This window comes from Montipora foliosa, chromosome 11 (assembly GCF_036669935.1).
Source record: "Montipora foliosa isolate CH-2021 chromosome 11, ASM3666993v2, whole genome shotgun sequence".
Classification (NCBI taxonomy): domain Eukaryota; kingdom Metazoa; phylum Cnidaria; class Anthozoa; order Scleractinia; family Acroporidae; genus Montipora; species Montipora foliosa.
Window position 1 is genome coordinate 26,354,478 of NC_090879.1, and position 22,023 is coordinate 26,376,500.

Here is a 22,023-nt window from a genome sequence, read left to right on the forward strand (position 1 = left end):
AGGATGAAGGTGCGTGAAGGCCAAAACGCGCCATTTTCCCATCACTGATTTTGGGGGGAGGGGTGGTCTCAATGTTCCATTTAATTTGTCCAAGATTGTAGTTTTTGAGAAAAAGCCCTTTGAACTGTCTAGTTTCCAGTCCCCCCCTCCAGGAAGTCTGTCACTATATTAAGCGTTTTCCCCTGATTTGTATTTATTTGTTGGGTAAAATTACATTTTACATCAATTGCAGTGACCAACACTTCACAAGAGACATCATTTTGCTTTAATTTCACAGATTTCAAAATTATTATATTTTTTCTTCGGATAACTGTAGTAAGCCACCTTAATCTTTGCGGAGCCTCTTACAAAAATCTCAATGATATTTTCTATTAAATTCTGTCTTTGTCTGGAAGAATGTAGATAGTAGATAGACCTGGAATATCTCTAGGAGGCTGAAAGAGGTGGCTAATAGTATTTTAGTGGCTAAAATATATCTTTTCACTGACCAATAAACAAAGATTTGTGAAGTACTGTGAACTTTATTTTGTAAAATATGTGACTACATAGTTTTTTAGTTACACTGTTACAGTAGCTATCTTGATCAAGATTAACATTATTCATAGGATAGACAGATGTTAAAGGAAAAAAAGGGAAAGAACTGTAAATTGGCATTAACAAAATAATGAACACAAATCAAATCAAATGTTGTTTTTTGAGGAGAGGGGAAAACTGGAGTACCTGGAGAAAAACCTCTCAATACAGAGTAGAGAACCAACAAACTCAACCCACATATTACACTAAGTCTGGGAATGGAACCTGGGCCACATTGGTGGGAAGTGAGTGCTCTCACCACTGTGCCATCCCTGCACCCCATAAAATCCCACTGGGGCTTGTGAAATTTGTTTTAGAAAAGCAGCATAAATACAGTGGTATCACATTACATGGACTGACCAAGAACTTTTAAATTTAAAGCTAGTACCTTGACAGCTATCTGGTAAAATGTGAAATATGACTTTAACATTCTACAGAGGTTGCTGTAGACAAATCAAAAGCCTTCTGTCCAATGGCTGGTTGTGATGGAGTCTGTAATGGTGTTCCTGGAGCAGCTCAGTCTACAGTCTGCAAGGAGGTAAAATCTTAATACCAAAAAAGGGCAAGTACTGGTACATGCAACAAAATGAAGTTGTCAATGCATTAAGTGACGTCTCATTTCTTCAGAGTACATTACTCAAATGTTTTTTAGCCTTTAAATAAAACTGGTAGATCCCAGTAACTAACTTGGCTACATAAACATTGTCCAGTTGTGGTTTTAAATCCAAGCATGAGCAGGGGTACTTTTGCTATGTACATAAATGCTTCCAGCTTTTGAAGCATACATGTATATTTAATAATCAATAAAATCCCATCTGGGGCTCAGATTTTCCGAGTTTCCATTTGATGCACAATATATTTTATGTAGCATTTCTCGCGTTACTCAACCAGAGCTACTAAGTGCTGATCAAATAAGTTCAAAAGTTACTCAGGTGGCATTTTTGAGGAAGAAAAATCAAAGTGCTACTCACTTAGGTCCTTTTTTGTTGTTATTGTTTTAGTTGATTCCACACAAGCTCAGAATATCAAATGGACAAAACACTTTCTTAGCAATTCTTTTTAGCATTTAGCACCTGCCAGGCTCTGTTGCCACAATACTCTTGTCCATTAATGACTAATGAAATATATATTTTTATCTTTCAGTGTGGTTATACGTTCTGTTTCGATTGTAAAGAGAGCTGGCACATGGGAATGACCTGTGAGGAGTATAGAGCAACCATCTCTGATTTGGCTTCTGGTGTAAGGTAGGATTTAATGGTCCAATTGGGGCGCGTAATGTAATGAATTTCTCTTGAGGACCAAAACCCAATGCTCCATGAGTACCAGTGTTACCGGGGACAACAGAATTAACTATGAGATGGTGATGCGAAGTGCTATTTTCCACCCTTGTAAACCATGTAAGCATTAGCCCTACTAATGGAAATGGGCCAACTCAAGGACAGAGAAAAACTCTGACCAGGGTGGGAATTAAACCCACGACCTTCGGGTTAGATCACCGCTGCTCTACCAACTGAGCTACAAGGTCTGAGACGGGAGCAGGTTGTGGGAATTGAAGATGTCAAATTCACTGCAATGAATATGTGCAAGTACAAGGGGTTACGTTTATGCAAACATTGGCCATGTGGCACTTATATTTCAACAGAATTAACTATGAGAGGGTGATGCGAAGTGGTATTTTCAACCCATGTAAACATAACCCCTTTTACTGGGGACAAGTTGTGCATTATATGGCATAGGAGTGGCACGCGTATGCATCCCTGCTGTGTATATGGTAGAAGCTGGAAAAGTAGCCTTCAGAAAACTCCTGTAGAATCTGAGCCTTGGCAAAATTTACCCCGTAAAATTCCGAAAATATGCCCTTCCGTGTATAAGCACCTCCAAATATACGCCCCCCAAAGCGGCAACGCAAAAATCATCCGTTAAATTGCCCCTCCAAATATAAGCCCCCCGGGAGCTTGTACTTGGAAGATTGCTCTCAAAGACAGAGTAAAACAAAGCAAAAACGGTAAATTTACTTTCCAACTATAAGACTTGCCCAATTGATTAGGAAGCGCAAATTTCCCTCCGTAGATAATTCCCTCCGAATATAAGCCCTTCCAAAAACAAGCCCCTCAAAAGGGCTTTTGAAAAATATAAGCACCAGGGCTTATTTTCTGAATTTTACGGTATACAAAGTGGCTACTGAGGTAGTCTATATGTATCCCCTGCGAAAAATACCATTTATTATATAAACACCAATGAAGTTACCAATTGAGCTTTCGCCTGAAAACATGCTATCTTCACACATAAAGATAACATGTTCTTTTTACTTGTGATAAGATAACTGTTGCTATGGTTATATACGAAAATCGCGCCTTTCGATGCCTTTCATGAGTGATTTTAATTAGTAATTCATTGGTATTTATATAATAAATAGAATATTACATGGTCGCTTGGAAATACGAAATTTCTCTTCTGGTGTTGAAAAATATTTCACAAGTGAGCGCAGCGAACGAGTGAAAAATTTTTCAACCCTTGAAGGGAAATTTCATAACTCGGCGTGGCCATGTAATATCCTCTATATAATCACTGATGTTGGCTGCACTGATATTGTATGGATCTATCACTGTTGTTTGTCAGATTTGTGGATATCTTGAAGGAGAATGGTGAAGCTGGTGACATCAAGGAATGCCCATTGTGCCAAGTGCTGATCATGAGAGAAGCTGGATGTGCACAGATGATGTGTGGTCACTGTAAACATATCTTCTGTTGGCATTGCAGCAAGTCCTTGGATGTAAGTGTGAATTTATTGGATCAAAATGATGATGATGATGATGATGATGATGATGATGATAACTGTTACTTCTTGATCACTTGAAAATCAAGTAAGCATTGATACACTACAATCGGCTAGTACTTAAACACGGAATGCCGGAACGATGGAATGCCGGAACGCGGGAATACTTAACCATGGAACGCCGGAATACTTAAACACGGAACACCGGAATACTTAAACACGGAACGCCGGAATACTTAAATACGGAACGCCGGAATGAGACAACCACGTTTACATTGCAAACTATCTTTTCTCCATTAGAAATGATTCGTATAAAAATCTGGAATTTTTGAGGACGAAGGATAAAGGAAAACACGTTTTTTAGTCACAATGTCCAAGGATTGACAGGCAACCGAATGCAAAGTCACTAGAATAGACTCAACCGAGGGCATTGAAAGTTTACTGAGCTCAAGGTATTAAAAATAGCACGTTGTCTACTTGTGATTAGATCATATCGTAAAATGAATCTTACCTCGTTTTCTCCGGACTTTGACTGGGGCTAAGAAGGCAGAAGTAAGAGGCGATTAATCAAAGCAAACATAGTTATTTTCCCTTGAGTAAAGAGACTGAATGGCATACAGGAACAACAATATAAACGATGACAACTGTTTTACCTTGGCAGCTCCATGGTTGTCCAGTAATAAATAAATTATCATAATTATTGAAAAGGTGGGAATATTATCATAGATTTCCAAATGGTGGGAAAATATTAAAGTTTGTTCTTGTTGGTCCCAAGGGGGTACAATGAAGCAGTATTTGTGTAAACAGAAACAAATTAATTCCATTATTCAGCCTATTTATTTCAACTGCAAACATAATTAACACCAGCAATTTTTCAATACCATGACAATGACTTTCTTTTGTTGCGTTGAACGTGCCATAAGATTTTCCTGGAAGAAATAAACACGAGGTCTACAAAAAACTTGTCAAAAAATTGGTTTTCAATCTGTAAGGGTAGACATGCCATTCGTCTGAATACCGTCACAATTTTTACTGGGTTTTATTTAGGGCTACCAGGAGCTCGTGTCCGGGGGATACGTATCGCTTGCTGCGTTCTCAGTTATAGAGTATTAGGGAGCTTAAGCACGCGCGTTTGTGAGACGCGGACGGCAACCGGAAGAGGACATTTCTCGTACCAGGACAGTGGTGTCTCCCAGATTTTTATACGAATCATTTCTAATGGAGAAAAGATAGTTAGCAATGTAAATGTGGTTGTCTCATTCCGGCGTTCCGTGTTTAAGTATTCCGGCGTTCCGGGTTTAAGTATTCCGGCGTTCCGTGTTTAAGTATTCCGGCGTTCCGTGTTTAAGTATTCCGGTGTTCCGTGTTTAAGTATTCCGGCGTTCCAGAATTCCGTCATTCCTTGTTTAAGTACTAGCCACTACAATCCAGAAAACAGCACTTCTGGGTTCTGCTCACATCCTCCGACAAGTCATTTACCCTATTCACACGAACAAGACACGTTCAATTAAAGTAGGTTTAACGAAACGAAAATCAGTCACAGAAGAATGTAGGCCTGGCTTTTTCATCACATTCAGGTGAGTTTCAATACATGCTTAGCTTGTTCCAGGCTCCCAGATAGTCGGGGAAACGAAAACAGCTGCGTGGGAAAAGCGAGGGGCCCCCACTCGTTTTTCGCACTCACTTTCTGGGCGCCCGGAACAGGCTAATACATGCTTTGATATGTGCTAAATTTGTAATTGACAAAAATCGGTATTCATGATTTGAAAAAGATAATACATTGAAACCGTGTTGAACTAAACATGTTTAAAACATGGTTTATGTTTGGTGTGAACGGGGCATAGGACTTGATGGGTAGATTTGTAAAAGAATAAACCTCGTTTTGCAAACCATGAGAAGTACAATCATGAAGGTTACTAATAGGTAATGCCCAATTGTGTGTGGTAGTACAGTGAGCCACCCTGCTCATTAAAGTTACGCTGAATGCGTGTACTTTGAAATGGCGCATCTCAGGTAGTCATCATGCAGTCCATGGATGACCTTGGAGGCCTCAGCTTTAGTGAGGAGTGAGGGAAGAAGACCAAAGATTGCTTGAAGAACAATCTTTCGCACAGGATTGAAAACCAAACTCAACCCCCCACCCTCCTAACTCAAGCTCAACCCCCCCTGTAACCTTTAACCCTAACCCCAACCTCCCTCCCCCTCCCCCAGCATTAACAAGACTTTGCACAATGGGCTTTTAGAAGCAGAACACTGGCTCTGCAAGGTTAATTTAAAACATGGAACTTTTTCGTGGCAACACTGGAAAACCAGAATTTTCTAATTTCCTATTTAAGCTACAAATTAAGATCCTTAAGTTACGGGCAAACCATTTACGAAAGAGCGTGAGGATCTTGACATCGCCAGAGTACACCAACAGTTTGTCAAGCTCTGTGGAAGTTATTATTAGCTTCAGAGGTGTTAAATACACTTAAAAAATATGACATTTATTCCATGGCCAATTCTAATAAAAACATATCAAGTGAATGGACTGTATATTTAATCAATTTATGATTGCTGCATAGTATATCTGGAAAGGCTATTTACTGATTATCAATTTATTTTGTTGATTACAGAGTGACATAATGTTGCGACATTACGACAAAGGTCCATGCAGGAACAAGCTAGGTCATTCCAGGGCATCGCTTTTCTTACATAGAGCGCAGGTAACTGGAACTTTAATAGGAAGATCATCTCTCTGACTGTCTACCCTCCACCCTTAAAAATATTCTGTCACCTTTTAGTATTCTTGTTTGTTGAAAAGCTTTTGTATAGATCCCAACCTCCTTCCACTTACAAGCACCCCTTCAATTGCCTTCCACACAAGTAGCCGTTTCCATGTCTTGGTTATTTGGTACAGTAAACAACATCATCGCTCTTTGGAGGTTGGGTGCCCGAAACATCCTGGAGCTTCCACGATTGGCAGCCAGCTCCAAGATGGAGACTGCACCGATGGCTGGCAAAACCTGACAACCCAGCCATGAGCTCCACGCCCCCGAGAAGAATGGGCACCCGTCACACTGATACACAGTGGAAAGCAGAGGGTGGGGAGGGAGGGAACAAAAACCGCTAAACGCTACACACACAATGCTCCTACTTCCCGCCACACTGATAAATAAGCGATACAGCCCAAAGCACGAGGTATTCCACGCATGCGCCAGTATACTACAACCACTGACCAATTGCTGCAGTCGCTCCTAGTTGTTTACTTGGTTACCCTCATGAAAAAGCGAGGGCAAGAAAAGACCACAACTTACACGGAGAGAGTAATGGCTGCTCCCTCTTTACCCTTTTTCCTTGTATTTTCGTAGAAATGTCCGGTCCTTTTGAAATTTTGCCGACCCAAATACCAGAGAGCATACAATAGTACAATACAATACACACTGAATTGACCGCTCCCCATAGGGGCTTTTCAGGGCCAACGAATCAACGAAAAAACAGAACACAACAACTACAACCGTTAAGAATCCCAACTGGCTGGAGGCAAACCAGTTGGCTATTTACAAGTGCAGCTGGGAAGTTGAACCAGGGACTACCAGGATCAAATTCAACGAGTGGTCAGAGCGGGTCTTCAACCCGGGATCTCCGGATCTCAAGGCAAGCGCCCTAACCACTGGGCCACACTGCATAGTTAGGTAGCTGTGCACTATTTCCTTCCTTCTCGTCAAACTCGTGAATGTTGTATAATTCTCTGTTTTTCAGGTCATTGCCGGATTTGCATTCTTTGGATTGATGATTTTAGTAGCATCACCTTTTCTCCTCATAGTTTCACCTTGTTTGTTGCTTTCAAAGTGTATGTTTCGTAAATAACATGGCACCCTAAGGATATAATTTTTCAAAAATTGGTCAACAGTTTAAAACTTACCATTTAGAATGTTATTTGCGAAAAATAACATTGTTTACTATTGGTTTAATAGTTATGACTTTTGAAAAGTCTTATTCTCTCAATGAGAGAAAACCTCAATTTCGTTTCATTAAATACTACAATATTATTAACAAATAAAGCAATTATTGTGATATTACTGTAAAATAGTGAAACGATTATTATTATTTTTTTTTTGGGCTTCAAATCATGCCCTCTTACAATGTCACAGAAGATTCGTTGAATGCGAGACTTTGTAAAGCTGGATTTGTACTAAAGTGCCTATAGACAGAGGTGATACTCAAACAAGTGAGGTTTGAGGGAGATTTTCGTGTGCAGAAGTCCAGCAAATAAAAAATCTAAGATTTTGTTAGATTATTATTATTACAGCAACTGTAAATAGTTACAAAAGGCCGTTGGCAAAACCAGGATCGGATCGGATCGGATCGGATCGGATCGGACCTGACCTGACCGGACCCGACCGGGTCGGTTCGGATCGACAAAACTCGGACCAGATCAGTAACAAAATTCGCGCCCAAAGTAGACACATAAAATCCCTGGGTCACCAGTTAGGTTACTTCCGACCTTCGCGGATGTCCTTCGGGAAAAAATTCGTACGCGCGTTAGTTTCAATAAAATCAGAAGAAAGCTTAGTAAATGTAGTTTACGACAAAAATAATGTTTAAGCGAGTTTTCCTTTTAATAAGTGTCAGGATCGGAGCTGGTGCTGCCGCACGTGCAAAATCACGGCACAATGTTATTCACAGGGCATCAATCAACAAAAGTTTGTCAGGAAATTCCGATATGTAAAATATTTTTCCCATGGCGTCCATTTACACAACACGTCTCGCATATTTTTGGTTATTCCAACCTTAGATGTTAGATGCGGATATCTAGACAACCAATCAGAATATCGAAAACACCTGAGACAGTTTCGTTGATTGATGTCTTGCGAATAACACTGAAGTCATCTTGATCTTGCTCGTGCTGCGGCATCCGATACCCGATAAATTCAATAGAAGAACCCTCGGTAGTTTCCCCGGGGGGGGGGGGGGTGACTCCCATATGAAACAGACGGGGATGCTCGTCGTCTCGCTTAGGGGTGTAAATTTTGGATTTTGGTCTCGCTTAGGGTGTTCCGGGCAAAGCGCCAATATTTTAAGCCGCCAAAGTCTCGTTGAGGGTTCCGCGAAGAAACACAGAATTACGCGAAGAGAAACAAAAGTCAAATTTTCTTTTTAACTTGTTTTTAGGGGTCAAAATTTGCTTAAGACACGCCCAGATTGGTCTTCTTTAGGGGTCACAAAAAGCTTGAGCCACGCCCAGATGGTCTCCTTTAGGGGTCGAATTCAAAATTTCCGACGAGCATCCCTGTCTGTTCCATATGGGAGTTTCCCTCCTCCCCACCGGGGTGGTTTCACGTCTTACCGGCTCCTGACACTATAAGGAAAACTCGGTTAAACTATATTTTTTATCGTAAACTACATTTATTAAGACTAAAAACAAAATAAGTATGCAAGGCTGGTTGTGCGGCTGTGAGGTTGTATATTTTGTTTGTTAGGATGTTATTGAAACTAACGCGCGTACGAATTGTTTCCCGAAGGACATCCGCGAAGGTCGGAAGTAACCTTAACTGGTGACCCAGGGATTTCGTGTGTCTACTTTTGGCGGGAATTTTGTTATTGATCTGGGGCCCGTTTCTCAAAAGTCCCGAAAACTTTTCGTGCCCGAAAAGCCATCTGTGAAATTGCCAACCGCTTGTTTTGGAAAGCCGATCTTTTAACATGTTTTCAAGGTAACAAAAAGAAAAATACCTGTAAAGTTTGACAAATTAAATGCTCTCCGTTCTTGAGTTACAAAGGCAATTGTGACACCCGAAAATGGCCCGTAAAGTTTCGGGACTTTTGAGAAACGGCCCCCTGGTCCGGTCCGGTCCGGTCCAGGTTTTGCCAACGGGCCATTACAATAGCTGTTTAAATGTTATTTGTGATGTACCAAGTGTGAAGCCTTTGAAATAACTTGTTCGTTTGGATTGCAAGAGTTCTCAATTAACATCCATATAATTAAAAACTGGCTCGTTGTTGAGTCTCGAGCCTACGTTCTTGAAATAAAAACCCCGTAGCGACTTGTCATTGAACGTGCACATGGGCCCAACACATTGAGCGGACAACTTAGTTACATTTCTGTTGAGAGGTTTTCGCAGGAGAGTTTGTGGGAGAGGTTTGTAGGTCAACGAAACCATAAGTTAGCGCTATCCCAAGTATTTCGCGACTATTCCGTCCTGTTCATCATGTACAATGCGGGCGAACTATCCTGTAACTGGATGGGTACCAACGGTTTTAAACACGAAGACGGCTGACAAAGACGCACTTATAAAAGGCGTTGCTTCACGCACTGCTTTTGTTCGAATTCGTTCAAGCGCAACAGATTAATATAATTATCCAAGATAGTGATCAACAAACAGCAACACTCAGACGAAAGCTATAAAAGATATTTCTAGCGTGAGAAGAAGGGACTGGGGATTAAAAAAAGGAACGACAGATAATTACGGACACATTGCCATAAGGGACTTTTTTATTGCAGAAATTATATCATAGCTCGATTGCGTCCACGGTTGATTGATAAATCATTTGCATGTGCCTAAGGCACTGCCCCTTTTATAGTGCGTGTTAAAGGTAAAAGTAGGAAGCGAATGGTTTCTTGTAATTTATGCTCACGTTGTCACGTCAAAACCTAAAATTTGGTGATTTCATGTTGTTGTTTTGTGGAGTACGACTAGTTTGTGCACGGAAGTTTGTGCTGCACGTGCAGCACGAGTAAGTTTCCTTGTTAGCAACATTCGTCGCAAGTGGAGGTCAGGTGCCCAAACCATGCAGGATGGAACCACCCCAGTGGCCAGCAGTATCCACAACCCAGCCACGAGCCCCCGAGAAAGCCGAAGGGAATCTCCGAGTGCAACTCGGTGCAAAGGGGCTTGTGGCGAAAAGCCACAGCCCCACCGCCCAAAGGAAACCTGAGGCACCCGACCGGCCAATTCACGGTAACATACCTCCTACTGCAGTAACTCTTGGTAACCTGTACAATTGATGTGATTGGGGTTCTAATGTAGACTTGATAGGCGTCACTGGACCAGCGGCCCAAGGTTATGATGAGATGATCTGGTACTCCACATGAGGCTGCTGTGGTGGCGGCACCAATTCGAAAGACTGCCCAGAGTAAGTCCCGGAATAACCAGCAGAGCGCAGGATGTGTTGGACTTTGGAGGCCAGAATTTGGCACGATAAAGGTCTTCCATCTCTGAAAGAGAACAACGGTCCAGGGCCATCGCCACGCACATGCACGTAACTGCCAATGGCCGCAAGGGACAGACGTGAGAGTTACCCTTCCCTAAATAGATGTCACAACCGCAACGGAACGGGTCAGGTTTCGAACACTTGATGTGGATCTTCAGACACGATGGATTCAATAAGCAATCAACTTGTAGATCGCCGACAGATAGATGAATTTCTGGGTCGAAAGTGGAGTTGACAGTGAATTCCGCCACACGGAGAAAACCGAAGAAACCTACGCAACGGGCTGCCCACAGCATTACATGTTCTGCGTTGTTAAGGTCCAAGGCTTTTTGGAGGACTCTCATTAATTCCATCGTGATAGGAAGGCGGGACGGGGTCGGCGATCCCTGTACACGCTTGATGCATCGGAGAAGCCGTTGTAACTGAAGGCAGTTAACCAATGGGTCTGAAAAACCATTGTCGATGTGGAGGGAGCGGACCGCCGATAGGTAAACTTTGATTGACGCATAAGACAAACCAAAAACGTGCAGAAACGCATCAGGAACTGCTCATCAGCTGGGAGAGGCAAACCAGAGAGGCCAATTCGGCCATCCTGACGACAGAAGGCAATGTATCGACGTTGAGCGGAAAGACAGACACGCCTTGTTGAAGGTGGCAAGAGCGACGTTGCTCGCAGGACTGCTATTGTGTTGATAGTGGGTTGATGTGGAATTGTGACCGTGGGAATATTTTATCCAGGAATATTTGACTCAAATTGGTGGCACCTGAGAATAGGACACTTCGGAAAATACCATAATAGTTTTTTTTTTGTCTCCCCACATTTTGCATAAACATTGTTTTTGGTTTCTCTTGGGGCCATTGTAAGTCCCAAGAGCAACTGGAAACAATGCTTATGCAAAATTTGGGGGGACAAACAAAGAGTATTATGGTATTTTCTGAAGTGGCCTATTTAGTCTCCAGCCTTGGGATTTTATTATAACCGTTGACAACCACGAAATTGTGAAATGGCGTCGGATCTGGAAAAAGGAAGCTATCCACGATGACAATAAGGTTAGGCTTTTTAATTGAGATTTTTTTCATATAATTATCTTCCTAAGCTTTTTATCGGGATCCTCATACAAATCCTTATATTTTTGTCGGCTATACTCACACTGAGCTTGGGGCGCCTGTGGTGAAATGAACAAAATTGAAGTTTTAGGTATTGCACATCAGCGCTTGAGGATAAATTTTCATTTTCTCCGCTTAATCGAGCGCAGTTCATATTAGTTTCGTCCTTGATGGTTTACCACACCTTTGTCACGTTAAAATGCTTGGAATAGTCGCGAAGTACCATCGTCGTTGCTAAAGCTCCCTACTAGTATGGGAATTGTGCGTTCCGAAAGCCTTTTACAGGTTTAAAAGTCCTGGACTTTATGACCTTCATTTCAGTGAGACTACGATCGTTGATGACAAAAATTGAAAGTGTTTGCATTCAATTTGAAGGAAAAGTTCTTCTCAGGGGGCTATTTACCTAAGGCCTCTACAATGGCACTACAATGATAAACAATATCAAAACAATCTCGTACTATTAGAGCTACATATTACGCAAAGACAACTTGAATCTCCTCGAAGACAAAACGCAGCTCAGTTGACAATAAGGAATAAAGTGCTGTGTTACTGCACTACCACACGTCCGCAATGCGTGCCTATTTTTTCTAAAGATGACAGGAACTTTTTCTTTCTGACAAATGATTGATAGGCTGGTAGCCAGATTTTTAACCTCAGAAAAAGATCTGTTTCGTCGTATGAAGGTGAGGGCCTCTGCTGGTACGACTTCTGGGTGACCCCTTAAATGGTCTTAATGACCCCCGATTTGATAAAATTAACTGGAACGCTGCAGTTCAATACCACACAACTCAGTCCCTTCTGTTTTTGAGTAACACGTACCATAGGCAACCCAGTGTACGCTCATGGAGCGTCTAGTTACAATAAAAACGTCGGTACCGTAACCATCATTCCTTTTCTACTCTTCCGAACATCCCTTATACTCGCGCCATTCCTTTTCATCTTTTCCGAACATCACACGATTATTCACTTTGCTAGCAGGAACGGTTCAACGCTCTTTCCCCCATCACGATACTCGTTCCTGCGCATGCGCGCATCCACTCGCAAAAAGGCAGGGGCCAGTTGTTCAAAAGGTGGATAGCGCTATCCACCGGATTAACACCAGCAAAACCAATAGTAGTGTTTTATCCAGCGGACGACGCTATCCACACTTTGAACAACTGGGGCCAGATGTGTTTGTCGAATTGTTGTATACCCTAATGCTTCAACATGTCAAAAGGAAACTTCTAAAATGAACGACAACCGATCAAAATTTCCTTCAAAGTCAAGAAAATGATAAAAGATGTACGTAATTTCTTAATCGATATAAAGGCCCATTTAAACGAGTCTAGAACTAACAAATCCAAAAATAAACTGTGATCAGGCAGCCAGGCTGACGGCAAACCGGGCTGGGCTGCTCATGAGATTCTTTTAGACAGGATTGCCGGCTGAGGCCGAGATCACGGTGAGCGGACCAGCCACCTAAATGGGCTGGCTTACCCCATACTACAAACAGGCCCAACGTTACATAGTTCCACTGTGAATAAATCAGAGTTGTTTGTACCCCTGGCAATCAATACTATTGAACAATGGTTGCTTTAAAGTGCCCCTCACCCCAAAATAATTTTTTCGCTAAAATGAACCTTTGCACCTGTTCGAAACGCATTGCGGGCATTTTTTCATTTTTCTAACAAATCCTGCCATTTTATAGGCTTCGAAAGTTGCGAAAATCCAAGCATCTTGTGTTCATGACCGAGTCAGAAGGGGAGTGGGCCTATTCCTGATGTGACGTCACAAACTGATTTACATTGCATTAACTCTTTGTAAAAATGCATGCAAAGTAGATTGTGACGTCACATCAGGAATAGACCCACTCCCCTTCTGACTCGGTCGTGAACACAAGATGCTTGGATTTTCGCAGCTTTCGAAGCCTATAAAATGGCAGGATTTGTTAGAAAAAGGAAAAAATGGCCGCAATGCGTCTCGAACAGGTGCAAAGATTCATTTTAGCGAAAAAAATATTTTGGGGTTAGGGGCACTTTAAGTTATTGTTCTGGTAAGTTGACATAAACCTTTGCGAACAATGTTCCAAATTCAGTGTTCAAAGAGATCCGAAACCCTCACGAAGGAGATCTACTGTAAGCAACTGAGCTGGTCGCTTACGGGAAAATGAGAATACAGAGCTTGTATGGTAGTTGAATTGAACTGTTTTTTATTTTTTGTTGGGCGCCCGTAAGTAAAGCTGTGCGATATAAGAGATCTGGACTGTACGTAATAAAGGAAATAAATGGAGCTGAAATTGAGAATAATCGTAGCCAAAAACAAAGTGCTAAACTATCGGGCCAGAATGAACGTCTCTGACAAAGAAATGTACTTCAAAGAAAAGTCCATGGATTAACTATACAAAACTGAGTTAATTGAGGACACTGTCGCCTTTAAAACATATTACAATAAATTAACAAATTTCCTCAAATTTGTACAATTATATAAAATTAAATGGATTAAAATAATGTTTATAAAGGCTAAGTATGTTAACATTGTGGATCACAGTCTATATCCCAGAAGAGCTCAGGCACCATACAATGCCAGGACTTCACCCTGAGTGAAACAGATAGGATAGATAACATTATAGCCTAGTTAGAAGAGAATTTTTCAAAGAAAAAAAACAGCACATATTATATATATCCCAGAAGCACTCAGGCATCACACAGAATGCCACGACTTCACCCTGGGTGAACCAGGAAAGACATACAACATTGGTCTCGATGAACAGCGAAGGTCAACAAAAAATTACTAAACATATTATACATCCCAGAAGCACCCAGGCAATACTCTGAATAACACTTCAGTCTGGATGAACCAGAAAGGATATACAACATTGTCCCAATTAATAGTGAACATCAAAGAAAAATAACCAAACATGTTATTTATTATACATTGGTGTCACCAGCTCGATTTTGATTGGCTATAAGCACGCAGCTAATTCTTGCTTGCTCTGTTTCTCTTACGTCATACCTACAAACAATAGATTTTATATATGTAGAACTGACGTCATACCTACAGACAATAGTTTTATGCATGCAGAAGTGACGTCACCTAACACCCTAACCAGCAGTTTGATCAGTTTTGTCATGGCGGAGCTCAGCTCAGGAATATGCATAATAAACCAATTATTGAATTCGGTTTTCGCATGTTAGCAATAATTATCAAGGCCTCAGTTTGTGTTATCCGCCTCAGCCTTTGGCTTCGGCAGATAACACAAACTTTGGCCTTGATAATTATCGCTAACATGCTCAACCTCATCCAATAATTGTTAAATATCCCACATAACTCACAAAATTACTAGAGTTGAATGCCAGCACTTCAGGTTGGGTGAATCAGAAAGGATAGATAACATTATAGCTTAGTTTAAAGTAAATTTTTCAAAGAGAAGAACCAAAATATGTTATATATCCCAGAGGCACTCAGGCATCACACAGAATGCCAGGACTTCAGCCTGGGTGAACCAGAAACGATGAATAAAATCATAGCTTATTTAAAAGGGAATTTTTCAAAGAAAAGAAACAAAACACGTTATATATCCCAGAATCACTCAGACATCACACAGAATGCCAGAATTTCAGTCTAATTGAACCAGAAAGTATAGATAACATTACAGCCTAGTTAAAAGTGAATTTTTCAAAGAAAAGAAACAAAACATGTTATATGTTCCACAAACACTTAGGGATCACACAGAAAGCCAGGTCTTCAGCCTGGGTGAACCAGACGAGATAAAATTCCATTATTGAACTCGATGAACAGCAAAGGTCAACAAAAAATTACTAAACATGTTACCATTTGAATACCACTTCAGTCTGGATAAACCAGAAAGGATAAACAGCATTGGCCCATTAATAGTGAATGTCAAAGAGAAATAACTAAACATGTTATACATCCCACATATGCTCACGAAATTACTAGAGCTGAATGCCAGCATAATTAGCTTGGGCGAATCAGAAAGGATAGACAAAATGGCTTAGAATAACAATGAATATGAAAGAAAAAAATTAAACATGTTATTACAACTTGAACCTTGATACCTGAACTGTTTCCTCACAAAATGTAACCGTGTGTGTTTAATCCAGGTTAAATCAGATCCGGCGAGCTCGTCCTCCTCTCTCCACCATTTTTGGCTTTACCTTTGCCTCGGGCTTTAAAAAATTCACATGATGAATTTCTTCAACCGCTCTTGCCCACGATCAAGATTATCTTTAATTTAAGTAGTAGGTCGTAGCTTGCTTGGTTGGTGTTACTTCAATTTCATCGGGCTCCGCACCGATTTGAATTGAATTTAGGGCATTGACAATCTCAGCATACTTCCAATTTTTCGCGCTCCTTAGATTTCTGCCGGAGGAAGGCAGACATCACTCCTGGAAACGAAAATGCAATCGATGGTCGGTCGAAACTCCCGCCATTTGCTACCAAAGTGCTGCTTGCAATATTTTTGTCCAACGCTAAGGGCACCGCAAATCTTTTAGCTTCTTAGGGCTTCGTCACGCGTTCCTTCCCCACAAGCATAACAAGCATCTGCTAAAACGTGCCGCAATTTACGTAGACCAATCACAACGGACTTCAGATTCTTGAAGTGCACTTTAGACCCTGAGAAATTTTGTGTGCGCTCACTGCAAGAACATCCGCTTCGTGTGTTGGGCATTTAAAATCTTATCAAAGAAAAAGTGGAGCCTATAAATTTCATCCTTTCGCTTAGATGTTTGCGGCTCCTCACAGAATGAGTACGGTAGAATTCGTATGGTTGAAACATTTTGCTCCCGTGTGATTCAAATCTTTTTGTGGCGTTCGCTTGGGATTGATATCATATTTACATTTCTTACCGCTTCAGTGGAGTCGTTTCGTTTGAATAAACCATTTCTTGTGGTCCTTCGGTTGAACAGATTTAAGGTTTGCTTTATTTTTCAAATCGAAGAAACACTGAGTTCGAACGATCGGTTCGAAACACAAAAATTTTTAGAGAAGATCATCGCCAAAAGCAGCCTGAAAATTTTCAAGCTTAAATGTAATGGAATTTTTTCAAACTTTCATTTCGCTACTGTCCTAGTTGAGTTCATTACGCTTGAAGGTAACGTTTAACTAAGCCGGATAATGACGTCATGCCCTAGCAACCAAGCTTTTCGAATACTTCATTTTCCGTTCAGTCGCGGCTCGTTATGCAATGAGTTAAGACTACGATATTTTAATTGATTTGGTTTTGCTTATAACATGGAATCATCACTGTGTTCTTCATCGTTGTTTAGCAGTGGCACCGCATCTTTCTCAGGTGTATCGGAGGATGAAACGAATGGTATCAGGTTGGTTCGATTAATCTTTGACGAAGGTACACACGTTTTGAGACGCTTTCTGTCCTCCATGTATTCTTCTAGCGCATTAGAAAACGTTCTGAAGAAGCACCCCGCATTTCTTCAGAATCTTAAGAAGAAACACGTGATTATCGATGATCAATGGAAGAAATTGTTTCCGACGACTGGTGACCCACCAAACATTGGCGAGTTTGACATTACTCTGTTGTATTTGTTGATACGAAACTTTTCCCATCTTCCGCCACCTGCAACAGGATGGAACGAGATGCCCGACGATGAAGACGAAACCATACAAGCAAATATTACTAGGATCAAATGCTTCAGAAATGAGCTTTGTCATAGATCTTCCCTCAGCATCCCCAAAAGTGAATTCGAAGACAAATGGGCCAAATTATCTTCGTCTTTAGAAGCAATTGATGTTGAAGCCAGTCGAAGGTTCTTTCGAGACAAAATTGATGGCCTCAGAAACGATCCCATCGACCACAAGGTTTACCAGTACCAAGCCAAACAGTGGAAAAACTGGAAACAACAGGAAGACGAAATCACAAGTGACCCTTACAGCCATATCCCGGACAAGCTACCAGAGGGTCGCATGTTTGGCCGTTCTCAGCAACTGACCGAAATAATGAAATATGTACAGGATAAAGATGTTCCCGTTGTGCTGATAACTGGAGGACCCGGATTTGGAAAAACGACTGTGGCGAAGGCTGTGGCAAACGAATTAGACAAGGCAGAAAACAAAAGCACTGTGCTGTTTTGTAATCTTCTGTCAAAGAAAACGTTCAGCGACGTAGCTATTGATATGATATCATGTACCTCCGAGTCGGGCATTTTGCTGCCTGAGAATCCCGATCAGTGGCTCGAGCAGTGGAGCAAACACTGTCAAACACAGTTTACGTTTGTCCTCGATAATGCAGACGATGTCCTCATGTCTGATGATGAAAGACACAAGTTCCTAAGGACACTAAAAGCCATGCGAAAGTATTCGAAGACGAAAGGGACTTTTGTGATCACTTCTAGAAAGGAAATTTCGTGCCCAGATTTGATGCCAACAGTTGTGCGGCTGGGGCCATTATCACCCAAAGAAGCAAAGGATGTTCTTTTTTCGCGTATCAAAGAAGGAGAAGTCCGAGACAAGCTGTGCGAGACTGAAAAGATAGTAGAACTATGTGGTTTTGCCCCTTTGGCGCTCTGTATTGTCGGCTCACTGCTGTCGGATCTCACCGAAAAGAAACTCCTTAAAGACCTTCAGGAAAACCCATTGACCCTTCTGAAGGACGATACTGAATCGTTTCACTCAGCAATCAAAGCTTCCTTTGACTATTTGCCAGATCTCGAGAAAAATGGATTGGTCGTTCTGTCTTTATTTCCCAGAACGTTTGATGTTGAAGCTGCTGAAGTCGTCATTGCAGCTTGCTCCGATTCTGATCATGAGACTTCGCCTCTTTCCATCCTGCTTTCTTTGAAGAGGAAATCCCTTATTGAACAGCCACGTTCCCACAGATATCAGTTGCATCCACTGATCTGCTGCTTCGCGAAGGAGATTGGCAAAAGCAAGCCTGATCTTTTACTACATGGAGAAAAACTAGCTTGCGCTCACTATATGTCTCGTCTCTGTGATTATTCAAACATGTTTTGGAGTCACGACGCCTGTCAAGAATCCATCGAGTCTTTCCACAAAGAAAGGGAAAACTTTGAGCACTTTCTTTTAATCTATGCCAAAGGAATGAAAAATCACGATCAGATGATTAATGAATATTGCAAGAGCTTTCTTGATGATTTCCTCCAAAAGTGCTTGTACTTGGAAACGTGCCTTTCGCCCAAGTTTTATGTTCAATTTCTTGAAACTCTTTTACAATTATTTACAATACCAGAATCACACACTGTGCGCGTTTTGGAACTCCTGTGCCTTCTCGGGCTTGAAATGACGATAGTTGGCAAAAAAGCAGAGTACGAAGAGTATATGAAGATGGCCGAAAAGCTTTATTCCAATAATATTTCGGAATTCCACAAAAACCCATTGTCAGAAGTCTTCTACATTAACAGATTCTCAAATTTCCTTTCAACGAAAGGTGATGCTAATCAGGCCAGGAAGCTCAATGAAAGAGCTGTGCAAATCTGCAATGAAAAGTTAAGAGACGATCATCCAGAAAAGGTGATGACCCTTAAATTTGCTGGTAGATTTGCCAAGCTGCTTGGAGAGCGGGAACAAGCCAAAGAGAAGTTATCTGAGGCACTGCACCTTTTTCGCACGCATCTTGGAAAACATTTATTGACTGTTCTTGCCTTGAAAGAAATAGGAGACTTCCTTTTTTTTCACGAGACTGCCGAGAACCTAGAAAAAGCCATCATGTATTACAAAGAAGCAGAAGAAATTGGTAATGCCCTTGGAATGATGGACAGCAAGCAAGCTATCAATTTGTTGAAGAACAATGGAATTTGTGAAATGAAAAGAGAAAACTACGCAGAGGCAAGAAAATACCTAGAAAAATCGATGCTTGTTGCCGAGAGAGAACGAAGAGGAGAACACATATCGAAAGTGTTGATAAAGACTAACCTAGCTCTTCTATACGAGAAAGTGGATGAAAAGGAAAATGCCAAACGTTTGATGAAAGAGGCACTGAAAATGTTTTACGGCATGGGAAATCAGATCAAAGAACTGCCCTTCAACAGCTGTGAGGTATTGGATTTTTTACATCGCTATGAAGATGATTTTCCAGAGTCCGAATTCCCTCGTCAAGAAGTTTGTGACGATGTCTAAAACGATACATCGATGCTCAAAGAAATAGCCAGCCACGTGACAAACAAAACCGAAATTTTTTGTCTCAGTTGGAGAGGGGGATATAAGGAGTCTGGTGTGGTTAAGTCTGTAGTAGCCAACGTAGGAAGAGGATAAAGGGAGCAACTTTCGTGCGGACCCAAATGCTGAAAATATTTTCTTTGTAGAAGATTTTGATTTACAGGCTAATGCCTATGTCAAACGAGGTAATATAGTCCATGAGAGTTTGAGAAAGTCTTCGCCCCTGACTATCATCAGCTGTCGTTCGCAAACCGAGCCGTTTAATGATGGTCGACAACACTTAAGGCGATTGAAATAAGCTTCTTGGTCCAGGCCCTACGCTGCCCTGAGAAATGAAAATATCGACCATCATCGGCAGTCGTTAAATGTTCAGAACTTAATATCGGCCATCATGGACTATCGTTGAATAAACGCAGTAATCATAGTAGGAGGTGATAATCGATGGCAATATTAGCCTGTGTACAGCCGCCCCCTCCCCTCAGAAAAAAAGGGGGAGGAGGCCCCCTCCCCCGGGGGGTACTCCCTTGTATGGGCTACATAAGTATGTGCGACCCCAAAGGGTATGGCTTTTTAGTCGTTTTGGTCTGAAATAGGGTATCGATTTTGACCATTTTGGTCTGACTCAAGTCTTGAATTGGATATGTTTTTAGCAGAAGCTTCTTCTTTATCATTAAGCGGTAAGACCATCAACAACCGTGTAACAACTCAAATAGGGTAACAAATTTTCGGTCAGGTCTGAAAAAAGGTGGGAAAAATTGCAGCTTTTGGTCTGAAATAGCTTCGTAGCAAATGCCTCGTGTCCAATAGACATCTCGTTCAAATCAGTATTTCGTGTTATATAATAAGCTCAATGATGCATGCATTTTGATTGGTTCTCACCAATGGTATGTTAGAGTACAGACGCATAGCTGACGTCATTAAAAACTTTTCTATCTCCATTTTTTTATTGATTTTCATTATAAACAATCTACACAAACCAAATATATGACAAAGTGAAGCTATGATCTTCGCAGTTATGAACGCAATTTTTACAATTGCGTAGAGAAGCCTGAAAACCCTTGAAGTCCTGAATTTTTCAGGCTTCTCTACGCAATTGTAAAAATTGCGTTCATAACTGCGAAGATCATAGCTTCACTTGATTTCATATCCGCAGTTCATATGATTCATTTCATATACCATTTCATCATTATAATCATGTATGTTGGATTCGGGAGTGAGGACATCTGAGAAGACACCTGGAATGCTGTTATCATTATTCCTTATCTTATGATTAAGATTTACATTTATTACATAAACACCAATGAAATACCAAGTATGCTTTCCCGCGAAAACATGATATCTTCAAAAAAGATCACTGTTGCTATGGTTACATATGAAAATCGCACCTTTCGATGCCATTCGTAAAATGGTTTGGTACAGTGTATTTCATTGGTGTTTATATAATAACTAGAATATTACATGGCCGCTTGGAGATACGAAATTTGTCAACAAGAGAAGAGAGATTTCTCCAAGCGGCCATGTATTATCCTCTATATATTTTCTAGTTTAGGGATTTCAAGAAGTTTATAACAAGGTCCAGTGCTCTCCCTTGCACGTCCAAAAACCATACTTTGAATACATTTCAGGGGCGGATCCAGAGTTTTTTTAGGAGGGAATGCATCACCAAGGAATGGCGTAGCTGACTGGTTTTTGCAGAATATCAGTTGTATCAGAAAGCCGCAGGTCATCTCGAGACCATAATGCCATAAGTTAAATAGGGATATACTAGAGGATAATAAATTTGTTTCAACACATGAAAATTTAGATAATAAAGCAATTTTGCGAGAATTCCAAAATTGTTGCTATTTGTTGTTTATATGTTGTACCAGTGGACCCCAGGTGAAATATTTGATATAGTTTTTTTTTTTCCTTAATATCATCAATAGTGATATAAGGGTTTTACCCGAGTGATGAGATCGAGTGATCAGTATTGTGGCACAATACTGATGGATAAACCACGACCTCAAGTCTGCTTTTTGGTGGTTTGCAACCAACAGATAACAATGCTGCAATGTACAAATGCTGGTGGAGAAACAAAAGGAGCTAATGAGGGATCTTTCATTTTCGTCCATCAACACGGCGGCGATGACGTAACGTTTACGTGACGTAACGGCGGCCATTGTTAGTGTACCTTAATAATGAAAGGCGGCCATGTTGGTGTACCCACTAATCCTCCGGGAATTGAGCTCTAACATCACGAAAAC

At 41.1% G+C, this 22,023-nt stretch overlaps 2 protein-coding genes and 1 long non-coding RNA gene across 8 annotated transcripts in view; 2 read left to right on the forward strand and 1 right to left on the reverse strand.

Moving 5' to 3' along the window:
* LOC137975607 (probable E3 ubiquitin-protein ligase RNF144A) overlaps positions 1-7,639 on the forward strand; it is a 24,206-nt gene extending 16,567 nt beyond the window's left edge. For all 6 annotated transcript variants that reach the window (XM_068822729.1, XM_068822730.1, XM_068822733.1 and 3 more), the window contains exons 5-9: positions 1,011-1,111; positions 1,717-1,817; positions 3,193-3,346; positions 5,965-6,054; positions 7,091-7,639. In XM_068822729.1, coding sequence (XP_068678830.1) covers positions 1,011-1,111; positions 1,717-1,817; positions 3,193-3,346; positions 5,965-6,054; positions 7,091-7,198 — 554 coding nt within the window. In that variant the 3' untranslated portion in view covers positions 7,199-7,639. The remainder of the gene's footprint in view (positions 1-1,010; positions 1,112-1,716; positions 1,818-3,192; positions 3,347-5,964; positions 6,055-7,090) is intronic.
* A 6,182-nt stretch (positions 7,640-13,821) lies between these two features.
* Positions 13,822-16,621, reverse strand: LOC137975746 (uncharacterized). Its single transcript, XR_011117618.1, has 2 exons — positions 15,706-16,621; positions 13,822-14,641 (listed from the first exon to the last, which is right to left on the reverse strand). It is a non-coding gene; the product is annotated as an uncharacterized lncRNA (long non-coding RNA).
* Positions 16,622-16,827: 206 nt separating this feature from the next.
* On the forward strand, positions 16,828-21,606 carry LOC137975005 (nephrocystin-3-like). Its single transcript, XM_068822033.1, has one exon. The coding sequence runs from the start codon at positions 16,883-16,885 to the stop codon at positions 19,739-19,741; it is 2,859 nt and encodes a 952-aa protein (XP_068678134.1). The 5' UTR covers positions 16,828-16,882; the 3' UTR covers positions 19,742-21,606.
* The last annotated feature ends 417 nt before the right edge of the window (positions 21,607-22,023 follow it).

Excerpts from the sequence above, each read along its gene's own strand:
- LOC137975005 (XM_068822033.1), top strand. The coding sequence starts at position 16,883 with ATGGAATCATCACTGTGTTCTTCATCGTTGTTTAGCAGTGGCACCGCA.